A 14991-nucleotide genomic window follows, 5' to 3' on the forward strand; every position below is an offset into this window, starting at 1 on the left:
TGGAGGTAGTATTATAGTAGTTATATTCTTGTATATAGGAGTAGTATTATAGTAGTTATATTCTTGTACATAGGAGTAGTATTATAGTAGTTATATTCTTGTACATAGGAGCAGTATTATAGTAGTTTATATTCTTGTACTTAGGAGCAGTATTATAGTAGTTATATTCTTGTACATAGGAGTAGTATTATAGTAGTTATATTCTTGTACATAGGGGTAGTATTATAGTAGTTATATTCTTGTACATAGGAGGCAGTATTATAGTAGTTATATTCTTGCTACTTAGGAGCTAGTATTATAGTAGTTATATTCTTGTACATAGGAGTAGTATTATAGTAGTTATATTCTTGTACATAGGAGTAGTATTATAGTAGTTATATTCTTGTACATAGGAGGTAGTATTATAGTAGTTATATTCTTGTACATAGGAGCAGTATTATAGTAGTTATATTCTTGTACATAGGAGTAGTATTATAGTAGTTATATTCTTGTACATAGGAGTAGTATTATAGTAGTTATATTCTTGTACATAGGAGCAGTATTATAGTAGTTATATTCTTGTACATAGGAGTAGTATTATAGTAGTTATATTCTTGTACATAGGAGTAGTATTATAGTAGTTATATTCTTGTACATAGGAGTAGTATTATAGTAGTTATATTCTTGTACATAGGAGTAGTATTATAGTAGTTATATTCTTGTACATAGGAGTAGTATTATAGTAGTTATATTCTTGTACATAGGAGTAGTATTATAGTAGTTATATTCTTGTACATAGGAGTAGTATTATAGTAGTTATATTCTTGTACATAGGAGCAGTATTATAGTAGTTATATTCTTGTACATAGGAGTAGTATTATAGTAGTTATATTCTTGTACATAGGAGTAGTATTATAGTAGTTATATTCTTGTACATAGGAGTAGTATTATAGTAGTTATATTCTTGTACATAGGAGTAGTATTATAGTAGTTATATTCTTGTACATAGGAGTAGTATTATAGTAGTTATATTCTTGTACATAGGAGGTAGTATTATAGTAGTTATATTCTTGTACATAGGAGTAGTATTATAGTAGTTATATTCTTGTACATAGGAGTAGTATTATAGTAGTTATATTCTTGTACATAGGAGTAGTATTATAGTAGTTATATTCTTGTACATAGGAGTAGTATTATAGTAGTTATATTCTTGTACATAGGAGTAGTATTATAGTAGTTATATTCTTGTACATAGGAGTAGTATTATAGTAGTTATATTCTTGTACATAGGAGTAGTATTATAGTAGTTATATTCTTGTACATAGGAGGTAGTATTATAGTAGTTATATTCTTGTACATAGGAGGTAGTATTATAGTAGTTATATTCTTGTACATAGGAGTAGTATTATAGTAGTTATATTCTTGTACATAGGAGGTAGTATTATAGTAGTTATATTCTTGTACATAGGAGTAGTATTATAGTAGTTATATTCTTGTACATAGGAGTAGTATTATAGTAGTTATATTCTTGTACATAGGAGTAGTATTATAGTAGTTATATTCTTGTACATAGGAGCAGTATTATAGTAGTTATATTCTTGTACATAGGAGTAGTATTATAGTAGTTATATTCTTGTACATAGGAGTAGTATTATAGTAGTTATATTCTTGTACATAGGAGTAGTATTATAGTAGTTATATTCTTGTACATAGGAGTAGTATTATAGTAGTTATATTCTTGTACATAGGAGTAGTATTATAGTAGTTATATTCTTGTACATAGGAGTAGTATTATAGTAGTTATATTCTTGTACATAGGAGTAGTATTATAGTAGTTATATTCTTGTACATAGGAGTAGTATTATAGTAGTTATATTCTTGTACATAGGAGTAGTATTATAGTAGTTATATTCTTGTACATAGGAGTAGTATTATAGTAGTTATATTCTTGTACATAGGAGTAGTATTATAGTAGTTATATTCTTGTACATAGGAGTAGTATTATAGTAGTTATATTCTTGTACATAGGAGTAGTATTATAGTAGTTATATTCTTGTACATAGGAGTAGTATTATAGTAGTTATATTCTTGTACATAGGAGTAGTATTATAGTAGTTATATTCTTGTACATAGGAGTAGTATTATAGTAGTTATATTCTTGTACATAGGAGTAGTATTATAGTAGTTATATTCTTGTACATAGGAGCAGTATTATAGTAGTTATATTCTTGTACATAGGAGGTAGTATTATAGTAGTTATATTCTTGTACATAGGAGGTAGTATTATAGTAGTTATATTCTTGTACATAGGAGTAGTATTATAGTAGTTATATTCTTGTACATAGGAGGTAGTATTATAGTAGTTATATTCTTGTACATAGGAGTAGTATTATAGTAGTTATATTCTTGTACATAGGAGGTAGTATTATAGTAGTTATATTCTTGTACATAGGAGGTAGTATTATAGTAGTTATATTCTTGTACATAGGAGTAGTATTATAGTAGTTATATTCTTGTACATAGGAGCAGTATTATAGTAGTTATATTCTTGTATATAGGAGCAGTATTATAGTAGTTATATTCTTGTACATAGGAGTAGTATTATAGTAGTTATATTCTTGTACATAGGAGGTAGTATTATAGTAGTTATATTCTTGTATATAGGAGCAGTATTATAGTAGTTATATTCTTGTACATAGGAGTAGTATTATAGTAGTTATATTCTTGTACATAGGAGGTAGTATTATAGTAGTTATATTCTTGTATATAGGAGCAGTATTATAGTAGTTATATTCTTGTACATAGGAGTAGTATTATAGTAGTTATATTCTTGTACATAGGAGTAGTATTATAGTAGTTATATTCTTGTACATAGGAGTAGTATTATAGTAGTTATATTCTTGTACATAGGAGTAGTATTATAGTAGTTATATTCTTGTACATAGGAGTAGTATTATAGTAGTTATATTCTTGTACATAGGAGTAGTATTATAGTAGTTATATTCTTGTACATAGGAGTAGTATTATAGTAGTTATATTCTTGTACATAGGAGTAGTATTATAGTAGTTATATTCTTGTACATAGGAGTAGTATTATAGTAGTTATATTCTTGTACTTAGGAGCAGTATTATAGTAGTTATATTCTTGTACTTAGGAGCAGTATTATAGTAGTTATATTCTTGTACATAGGAGTAGTATTATAGTAGTTATATTCTTGTACATAGGGGTAGTATTATAGTAGTTATATTCTTGTACATAGGAGCAGTATTATAGTAGTTATATTCTTGTACTTAGGAGCAGTATTATAGTAGTTATATTCTTGTACATAGGAGTAGTATTATAGTAGTTATATTCTTGTACATAGGGGTAGTATTATAGTAGTTATATTCTTGTACATAGGAGCAGTATTATAGTAGTTATATTCTTGTACATAGGGGTAGTATTATAGTAGTTATATTCTTGTACATAGGAGCAGTATTATAGTAGTTATATTCTTGTACTTAGGAGCAGTATTATAGTAGTTATATTCTTGTACATAGGAGTAGTATTATAGTAGTTATATTCTTGTACATAGGGGTAGTATTATAGTAGTTATATTCTTGTACATAGGAGCAGTATTATAGTAGTTATATTATTGTACATAGGAGTAGTATTATAGTAGTTATATTCTTGTACATAGGGGTAGTATTATAGTAGTTATATTCTTGTACATAGGAGCAGTATTATAGTAGTTATATTCTTGTACTTAGGAGCAGTATTATAGTAGTTATATTCTTGTACATAGGAGTAGTATTATAGTAGTTATATTCTTGTACATAGGAGTAGTATTATAGTAGTTATATTCTTGTACATAGGAGCAGTATTATAGTAGTTATATTCTTGTATATAGGAGTAGTATTACAGTAGTTATATTCTTGTACATAGGAGGTAGTATTATAGTAGTTATATTCTTGTACATAGGAGGTAGTATTATAGTAGTTATATTCTTGTACATAGGAGTAGTATTATAGTAGTTATATTCTTGTACATAGGAGCAGTATTATAGTAGTTATATTCTTGTATATAGGAGCAGTATTATAGTAGTTATATTCTTGTACATAGGAGTAGTATTATAGTAGTTATATTCTTGTACATAGGAGGTAGTATTATAGTAGTTATATTCTTGTACATAGGAGTAGTATTATAGTAGTTATATTCTTGTACATAGGAGCAGTATTATAGTAGTTATATTCTTGTATATAGGAGCAGTATTATAGTAGTTATATTCTTGTACATAGGAGTAGTATTATAGTAGTTATATTCTTGTACATAGGAGGTAGTATTATAGTAGTTATATTCTTGTACATAGGAGTAGTATTATAGTAGTTATATTCTTGTACATAGGAGGTAGTATTATAGTAGTTATATTCTTGTATATAGGAGCAGTATTATAGTAGTTATATTCTTGTACATAGGAGTAGTATTATAGTAGTTATATTCTTGTACATAGGAGTAGTATTATAGTAGTTATATTCTTGTACATAGGAGTAGTATTATAGTAGTTATATTCTTGTACATAGGAGTAGTATTATAGTAGTTATATTCTTGTATATAGGAGCAGTATTATAGTAGTTATATTCTTGTACATAGGAGTAGTATTATAGTAGTTATATTCTTGTACATAGGAGTAGTATTATAGTAGTTATATTCTTGTACATAGGGGCAGTATTATAGTAGTTATATTATTATACTGACCTGCTTCTTCCTCGCTTTCTGTCTCCATGGTCTCCTCTTCCTCTTCGCTATCATAGTTGTAGTTGGGGTCGTACGCAATATACTTCAGACATAAATCAGTGACAGTGGGGACATAAGATGAGATTTCTTTGGGGCAGCGTCTGATAAAGGAGTCCATTGCCTGGAAACATTGCTCCTGCAGCTCGTCATCTTCCACTTTACAGAACCCCACCACTAGGGGCATAATTCTGTCCAGATGTGGTCCTGCAGAGAGAGCAGAACATTGCTGAACTAATTCTGTTTTGCAGAAGTTTTCTTCAGCTGTTCCTATGTGATGGTAATATAGTATAATCTTCCTACAATCTGCAGTGACATCTCCTCACCCAATCTGTGTCCCGCCTGTAAGCTCACAGCAGCCACACACTGAATGTACGTTCTCGTAGTAGATGTGGATTCGTTCTTTTTCATTTCCGTCACCAGATGATCCACAAGTTCTGTGAATAGGTTTCCATTGCAGGTTTGCACAAGATGCCCCAATGCCAGGACAGCTCGCTTCCTCACAGCAAGGCGAGGGCTGGTGAGCTGGGGAAGAAGACAGCTCAGGATGGAGGGATGGAAAGAGAAGAGCGCCCCGCCTAACCTGCTGGACACATAGAGGAGGTGAGATGGCAGATACTGTACAGAATACATAATAACCAGACTATCACATAGTATCATCCAACCTTCCCAACATGTCCGACAAGATATCAAGAGCCTCTAGCTGCACCGCTGCATCATCCCGCTTTCCTATAGCCCCGGTAAGTTGTCCTGTGATCTTTCTGCACACATTAGCAGCTAAAGCAGAGCCTGTAGGAAAAGACATATAAGCAACTAGATAACATTGTAAATCCAATTCCTTACTTATTCTGTACTGGTGAACATCTTTTTATGTTATACTCCAGAGCTGCGCTCACTATTCTGCTCGTACAGTCACTGTGTACATACATTACATTACTTATCCTGTATTATACTCCAGAGCTGCGCTCACTATTCTGCTGGTGCAGTCACTGTGTACATACATTACATTACTTATCCTGTATTATACTCCAGAGCTGCGCTCACTATTCTGCTCGTACAGTCACTGTGTACATACATTACATTACTTATCCTGTATTATACTCCAGAGCTGCACTCACTTTGCTGCTGGTGCAGTCACTGCGTACATACATTACATTACTTCTCCTGTATTATACTCCAGAGCTGCGCTCACTATTCTGCTGGTACAGTCACTGTGTACATATATTACATTACTTCTCCTGTATTATACTCCAGAGCTGCACTCACTATTCTGCTGGTGCAGTCACTGTGTACATACATTACATTACTTATCCTGTATTATACTCCAGAGCTGCGCTCAGTATTCTGCTGGTACAGTCACTGTGTACATATATTACATTACTTCTCCTGTATTATACTCCAGAGCTGCACTCACTATTCTGCTGGTACAGTCACTGTGTACATACATTACATTACTTATCCTGTATTATACTCCAGAGCTGCGCTCACTATTCTGCTGGTGCAGTCACTGTGTACATACATTACATTACTTATCCTGTATTATACTCCAGAGCTGCGCTCACTATTCTGCTGGTGCAGTCACTGTGTACATACATTACATTACTTATCCTGTATTATACTCCAGAGCTGCGCTCACTATTCTGCTGGTGCAGTCACTGTGTACATACATTACATTACTTATCCTGTATTATACTCCAGAGCTGCGCTCACTATTCTGCTGGTGCAGTCACTGTGTACATACATTACATTACTTATCCTGTATTATACTCCAGAGCTGCGCTCACTATTCTGCTGGTACAGTCACTGTGTATATACATTACATTACTTATCCTGTATTATACCCCAGAGCTGCGCTTACTATTCTGCTGGTGCAGTCACTGTGTACATACATTACATTACTTATCCTGTATTATACCCCAGAGCTGTGCTCACTATTCTGCTGGTGCAGTCACTGGACAGACTTATTAATACTGCCTTGTAGGTAATGTATAACACAAGACACATTTAATATAAAAAACAAAAAAAACTTTGCAAGTCTTCAATAGGTGATACCTTTTTTAATGGCTAACTCATAATGATGACAGAATATGACGTTTCGAAGCTTCCTCTGAGCTTCTTCTTCAGATCTATCTGAAGAAGAAGCTCAGAGGAAGCTTCGAAACGTCATATTCTGTCATCATTATGAGTTAGCCATTAAAAAAGGTATCACGTACTGAAGACTTGCAAAGTTTTTTTTGTTTTTTATATTTTATAACCACTGGCTAACACGGTACCAAAACAAACATTTTCCTTTTACAAGAGACATTAGTGAATGACTGAGCACTTCTTGCCCTTGCCGGTCCTCCAGTGTCCCCCATATTTGCCCCTTAGTCCTGTGTGGGGTACCTGAGCTTGCGGCAGGCAGTTCTGATATCACCGTCTTCAGGGCGATGCTGCAGATATCTCTGAGCTGCTCCTTCTCTGATAACATGTTACTACACAGGGTGTCCACAATCGTCTCTACTTGATGCTCTTTCACTTTTCCCACCAAAGGCCCCAGGCTGGAAAAACCAGAGGAGACAGAAAAATAGGAAACTTGGATTAATAAAAAAGCCAGACGTGTGAACTGTAGCTGACTGGGTGTGTGCTCAGTGTTGTGGGGGATCAAAGTCAACTATGTACAGGGGAGATCTGTTGGTTGATAGTTGAAATGATAGAAATGACCATGGATGGACCTCAACTGTGACAGTATGGCGGAGAACTGGAGATAGATGGAGCTCAACTGTGACTGTATGGTGGAGAACTGGAGATAGATGGAGCTCAACTGTGACTGTATGGTGGAGAACAGGAGATAGATGGAGCTCAACTGTGACTGTATGGTGGAGAACTGGAGATAGATGGAGCTCAACTGTGACTGTATGGTGGAGAACTGGAGATAGATGGACCTCAACTGTGACTGTATGGTGGAGAACTGGAGATAGATGGTCCTCAACTGTGACTGTATGGTGGAGAACTGGAGATAGATGGACCTCAACTGTGACTGTATGGTGGAGAACTGGAGATAGATGGTCCTCAACTGTGACTGTATGGTGGAGAACTGGAGATAGATGGACCTCAACTGTGACTGTATGGTGGAGAACTGGAGATAGATGGACCTCAACTGTGACTGTATGGTGGAGAACTGGAGATAGATGGACCTCAACTGTGACTGTATGGTGGAGAACTGGAGATAGATGGAGCTCAACTGCTTAACTGTGTACGTGTGGTGGATAATTAAAGACCATATTTATGGGTGGATGGGACTATATGTAATAACTGGAAGCCTACATGAAGATCTGTGGTTCCACGTTGCATGACGCTGAGCTGTGACTATGCCTTTGGGCATCCCCAATATATGGGGGGATGTCAGCAAAGCTCTGTGCGGCCCTGCCGTGGTCATGAATTTATGGACAATGCACATTGAAGGCCACGAGGTCCCCACACCTCTCTCACCACTTCACTGCTAAGTTCTGCACCTCTCCGTTTTTGTCCTCCAGCAGCTTCAGCAGCATCTTCACCACCCTCCGCTCGCTGTCCTCATCTAACTTGATGGAGTCCTTCTGCAGCTCGACCATCAGATCATTTGTGGCCATGAACCTTCAAGAAGAACAAGGGTCAAATCCAAGAGGCTTCAGACTCTACAGCTCAGCAGTGCTTGAGTGGTTTATTGTTCTCTGTGTATATCAATAGAGACCCCAGGACCCCCGAGCTCCAGTGCTGAGACCCTCCACATACGGAGTGATGACGCCACTGCGCTCGTATACGGCGGCCATTTATACTATATCTCCTATCTCTGCATGTATATAGTATGTACAGTCCTGGCACTCAGCAGCAGAGGGTATGATGGAGCTTGTAGTCCGCCTTCTGCCTACTTGGTGGTCACTTTGCTATATACCAACCCGCGGACATGTAATATGGTCACATAAGACTTAGGATGCAGTAAACCATTAACCCCATGATTACCAGAACACTTAGAATGGACAAGAACCTACGTATTAGACATTCCCCCCTATAGATGTGATCACATGCACACCTGTCCCCCCCCACTCCAGGACCCCTCCTCACCTGAAGTCCTTGTCACTGGACGTCATCTTCTCCAGCAGGCTGGAGATATGATAGGTGACATTGCTCATGGTGACAGCAGCGCTGCAGCCAGTTTACGGAGGTTCACAACGGGCCACGGGGGGACAAGAGGGGGTAGCAACTTTTGACCCCTAGACAGAGAGAATATGGCGACGAGAGTGACATGCGAGGGGGGTGAGGGGATCTTGTTTGCTGTCCCCTCTTTGGAAGTCACTGGAAAACCTGACACTGCGCTGGTTATTAATAGACGGTGAATGAACGTCCGAGGAAAGACCCCCTGCTGGTCACCGGCTGAAATACAGGACAGACTGCAGATCAGATACATGACAGCGCACAGCAACACAACCCCCATCATCAACTTCATAGAAAAATAATCTGTAAGGACAGTGTATGGCGAAATCAGTGTATCTAAGCCCATCATGTGTCATACTGTCTGCTGAGCTGTGTATCTAATCCTATCCTGTGTGATACTGTATACTGAGCTGTGTATCTAATCTTATCCAGTGTGATACTGTATACTGAGCTGTATCTAATCCTATCCTGTGTGATACTGTATACTGAGCTGTGTATCTAATCCTATCCTGTGTGATACTGTATACTGAGCCGTGTATCTAATCCTATCCTGTGTGATACTGTATACTGAGCTGTGTATCTAATCCTATCCTGTGTGATACTGTATACTGAGCTGTGTATCTAATCCTATCCTGTGTGATACTGTATACTGAGCTGTGTATCTAATCCTATCCTGTGTGATACTGTATACTGAGCTGTGTATCTAATCCTATCCTGTGTGATACTGTATACTGAGCTGTGTATCTAATCCTATCCTGTGTGATACCGTATACTGAGCTGTGTATCTAATCCTATCCTGTGTGATACCGTATACTGAGCTGTGTATCTAATCCTATCCTGTGTGATACTGTATACTGAGCTGTGTATCTAATCCTATCCTGTGTGATACTGTATACTGAGCCGTGTATCTAATCCTATCCTGTGTGATACTGTATACTGATACTGAGCTATGTATCTAATCCTATCCTGTGTGATACTGTATACTGAGCTGTGTATCTAATCCTATCCCGTGTGATACTGTATACTGAGCTGTGTATCTAATCCTATCCTGTGTGATACTGTATAGTGAGTTGTGTATCTAATCCTATCCCGTGTGATACTGTATACTGACCTGTGTATCTAATCCTATCCTGTGTGATACTGTATACTGAGCTGTGTATCTAATCCTATCCCGTGTGATACTGTATACTGAGCTGTGTATCTAATCCTATCCCGTGTGATACTGTATACTGAGCTGTGTATCTAATCCTATCCTGTGTGATACTGTATACTGAGCTGTATATCTAATCCTATCCTGTGTGATACTGTATACTGAGCTGTGTATCTAATCCTATCCCGTGTGATACTGTATACTGACCTGTGTATCTAATCCTATCCTGTGTGATACTGTATACTGAGCTGTGTATCTAATCCTATCCTGTGTGATACTGTATACTGAGCTGTATATCTAATCCTATCCTGTGTGATACTGTATACTGAGCTGTGTATCTAATCCTATCCCGTGTGATACTGTATACTGACCTGTGTATCTAATCCTATCCTGTGTGATACTGTATACTGAGCAGTGTATCTAATCCTATCCTGTGTGATACTGTATACTGAGCTGTGTATCTAATCCTATCCTGTGTGATACTGTATACTGAGCCGTGTATCTAATCCTATCCTGTGTGATACTGTATACTGAGCTGTGTATCTAATCCTATCCCGTGTGATACTGTATACTGAGCTGTGTATCTAATCCTATCCTGTGTGATACTGTATACTGAGCTGTGTATCTAATCCTATCCTGTGTGATACTGTATACTGAGCTGTGTATCTAATCCTATCCTGTGTGATACTGTATACTGAGCTGTGTATCTAATCCTATCCTGTGTGATACTGTATACCGAGCTGTGTATCTAATCCTATCCTGTGTGATACTGTATACTGAGCTGTGTATCTAATCCTGTCCTGTGTGATACTGTATACTGAGCTGTGTATCTAATCCTATCCTGCGTGATACAGTATACTGAGCTGTATCTAATCCCATCCTGTGTGATACTGTATACTGAGCTGTGTATCTAATCCTATCCTGTGTGATACTGTATACTGAGCTGTGTATCTAATCCTATCCCGTGTGATACTGTATACTGAGCTGTGTATCTAATCCTGTCCTGTGTGATACTGTATACTGAGCTGTGTATCTAATCCTATCCTGTGTGATACTGTATACTGAGCTGTGTATCTAATCCTATCCTGTGTGATACTGTATACTGAGCTGTGTATCTAATCCTGTCCTGTGTGATACTGTATACTGAGCTGTGTATCTAATCCTGTCCTGTGTGATACTGTATACTGAGCTGTGTATCTAATCCTATCCTGTGTGATACTGTATACTGAGCTGTGTATCTAATCCTATCCCGTGTGATACTGTATACTGAGCTGTGTATCTAATCCTATCCTGTGTGATACTGTATACTGAGCTGTGTATCTAATCCTATCCTGTGTGATACTGTATACTGAGCTGTGTATCTAATCCTATCCTGTGTGATACTGTATACTGAGCTGTATCTAATCCTGTCCTGTGTGATACTATATACTGAGCTGTGTATCTAATCCTATCCTGTGTGATACTGTATACTGAGCTGTGTATCTAATCCTGTCCTGTGTGATACTGTATACTGAGCTGTGTATCTAATCCTATCCCGTGTGATACTGTATACTGAGCTGTGTATCTAATCCTGTCCTGTGTGATACTGTATACTGAGCTGTGTATCTAATCCTATCCTGTGTGATACTGTATACTGAGCTGTGTATCTAATCCTATCCTGTGTGATACTGTATACTGAGCTGTGTATCTAATCCTATCCTGTGTGATACTGTATACTGAGCTGTGTATCTAATCCTATCCTGTGTGATACTGTATACTGAGCTGTGTATCTAGCCTATCCTGTGTGATACTGTATACTGAGCTGTGTATCTAATCCTATCCTGTGTGATACTGTATACTGAGCTGTGTATCTAATCCTATCCTGTGTGATACTGTATACTGAGCTGTGTATCTAATCCTATCCTGTGTGATACTGTATACTGAGCTGTGTATCTAATCCTATCCTGTGTGATACCGTATACTGAGCTGTGTATCTAATCCTATCCTGTGTGATACTGTATACTGAGCTGTGTATCTAATCCTATCCTGTGTGATACTGTATACTGAGCCGTGTATCTAATCCTATCCTGTGTGATACTGTATACTGATACTGAGCTATGTATCTAATCCTATCCTGTGTGATACTGTATACTGAGCTGTGTATCTAATCCTATCCCGTGTGATACTGTATACTGAGCTGTGTATCTAATCCTATCCTGTGTGATACTGTATAGTGAGTTGTGTATCTAATCCTATCCCGTGTGATACTGTATACTGAGCTGTGTATCTAATCCTATCCCGTGTGATACTGTATACAGAGCTGTATATCTAATCCTATCCTGTGTGATACTGTATACTGAGCTGTGTATCTAATCCTATCCCGTGTGATACTGTATACTGACCTGTGTATCTAATCCTATCCTGTGTGATACTGTATACTGAGCAGTGTATCTAATCCTATCCTGTGTGATACTGTATACTGAGCTGTGTATCTAATCCTATCCTGTGTGATACTGTATACTGAGCCGTGTATCTAATCCTATCCTGTGTGATACTGTATACTGAGCTGTATCTAATCCTGTCCTGTGTGATACTGTATACTGAGCTGTGTATCTAATCCTATCCTGTGTGATACTGTATACTGAGCTGTGTATCTAATCCTATCCTGTGTGATACTGTATACTGAGCTGTGTATCTAATCCTATCCTGTGTGATACTGTATACTGAGCTGTGTATCTAATCCTATCCTGTGTGATACTGTATACCGAGCTGTGTATCTAATCCTATCCTGTGTGATACTGTATACTGAGCTGTGTATCTAATCCTGTCCTGTGTGATACTGTATACTGAGCTGTGTATCTAATCCTATCCTGCGTGATACAGTATACTGAGCTGTATCTAATCCCATCCTGTGTGATACTGTATACTGAGCTGTGTATCTAATCCTATCCTGTGTGATACTGTATACTGAGCTGTGTATCTAATCCTCTCCTGTGTGATACTGTATACTGAGCTGTGTATCTAATCCTGTCCTGTGTGATACTGTATACTGAGCTGTGTATCTAATCCTATCCCGTGTGATATTGTATAGTGAGCTGTGTATCTAATCCTATCCTGTGTGATACTGTATACTGAGCTGTGTATCTAATCCTATCCTGTGTGATACTGTATACTGAGCGGTGTATCTAATCCTATCCTGTGTGATACTGTATACTGAGCTGTATCTAATCCTATCCTGTGTGATACTGTATACTGAGCTGTGTATCTAATCCTATCCCGTGTGATACTGTATACTGAGCTGTGTATCTAATCCTGTCCTGTGTGATACTGTATACTGAGCTGTGTATCTAATCCTATCCTGTGTGATACTGTATACTGAGCTGTGTATCTAATCCTATCCTGTGTGATACTGTATACTGAGCTGTGTATCTAATCCTATCCCGTGTGATACTGTATACTGAGCTGTGTATCTAATCCTGTCCTGTGTGATACTGTATACTGAGCTGTGTATCTAATCCTATCCTGTGTGATACTGTATACTGAGCTGTGTATCTAATCCTATCCTGTGTGATACTGTATACTGAGCTGTGTATCTAATCCTATCCTGTGTGATACTGTATACTGAGCTGTGTATCTAATCCTATCCTGTGTGATACTGTATACTGAGCTGTGTATCTAATCCTATCCCGTGTGATACTGTATACTGAGCTGTGTATCTAATCCTATCCCGTGTGATACTGTATACTGAGCTGTGTATCTAATCCTGTCCTGTGTGATACTGTATACTGAGCTGTGTATCTAATCCTATCCTGTGTGATACTGTATACTGAGCTGTGTATCTAATCCTATCCTGTGTGATACTGTATACTGAGCTGTATCTAATCCTATCCTGTGTGATACTGTATACTGAGCTGTGTATCTAATCCTATCCCGTGTGATACTGTATACTGAGCTGTGTATCTAATCCTGTCCTGTGTGATACTGTATACTGAGCTGTGTATCTAATCCTATCCTGTGTGATACTGTATACTGAGCTGTGTATCTAATCCTATCCTGTGTGATACTGTATACTGAGCTGTGTATCTAATCCTATCCCGTGTGATACTGTATACTGAGCTGTGTATCTAATCCTATCCTGTGTGATACTGTATACTGAGCTGTATCTAATCCTATCCTGTGTGATACTGTATACTGAGCTGTGTATCTAATCCTATCCTGTGTGATACTGTATACTGAGCTGTGTATGTAATCCTATCCTGTGTGATACTGTATACTGAGCTGTGTATCTAATCCTATCCTGTGTGATACTGTATACTGAGCTGTATCTAATCCTATCCTGTGTGATACTGTATACTGAGCTGTGTATCTAATCCTATCCTGTGTGATACTGTATACTGAGCTGTGTATGTAATCCTATCCTGTGTGATACTGTATACTGAGCTGTGTATCTAATCCTGTCCTGTGTGATACTGTATACTGAGCTGTGTATCTAATCCTATCCTGTGTGATACTGTATACTGAGCTGTATCTAATCCTATCCCGCGTGATACTGTATACTGAGCCGTGTATCTAATCCTATCCTGTGTGATACTGTATACTGAGCTGTGTATGTAATCCTATCCTGTGTGATACTGTATACTGAGCTGTGTATCTAATCCTATCCTGTGTGATACTGTATACTGAGCTGTATCTAATCCTATCCTGTGTGATACTGTATACTGAGCTGTGTATCTAATCCTATCCTGTGTGATACTGTATACTGAGCTGTGTATCTAATCCTATCCTGTGTGATACTGTATACTGAGCTGTGTATCTAATCCTATCCTGTGTGATACTGTATACTGAGCTGTATCTAATCCTATCCTCATTACACATACTATATATAAAGCTGTTGGAGCCGTCACTAGTCGTCTCCTTTATTGCCCGGACATATAACGTT

The 14991-nt window shown here is 37.4% G+C and overlaps 1 protein-coding gene across 1 annotated transcript in view; it reads right to left on the bottom strand.

Moving 5' to 3' along the window:
* The window catches only part of LOC142217873 (cullin-associated NEDD8-dissociated protein 1-like), a 10558-nt gene extending 1494 nt beyond the window's left edge, over positions 1 to 9064 (bottom strand). Inside the window, exons 1-6 of the mRNA XM_075286196.1 lie at positions 8834 to 9064; positions 8222 to 8365; positions 7136 to 7290; positions 5416 to 5539; positions 5077 to 5333; positions 4715 to 4957 (exon numbers count right to left, since the gene is read on the bottom strand). Coding sequence (XP_075142297.1) covers positions 4715 to 4957; positions 5077 to 5333; positions 5416 to 5539; positions 7136 to 7290; positions 8222 to 8365; positions 8834 to 8901 — 991 coding nt within the window. The 5' untranslated portion in view covers positions 8902 to 9064. The remainder of the gene's footprint in view (positions 1 to 4714; positions 4958 to 5076; positions 5334 to 5415; positions 5540 to 7135; positions 7291 to 8221; positions 8366 to 8833) is intronic.
* Positions 9065 to 14991: the final 5927 nt, after the last annotated feature.

This window comes from Leptodactylus fuscus, chromosome 9 (assembly GCF_031893055.1).
Source record: "Leptodactylus fuscus isolate aLepFus1 chromosome 9, aLepFus1.hap2, whole genome shotgun sequence".
Taxonomy (NCBI): domain Eukaryota; kingdom Metazoa; phylum Chordata; class Amphibia; order Anura; family Leptodactylidae; genus Leptodactylus; species Leptodactylus fuscus.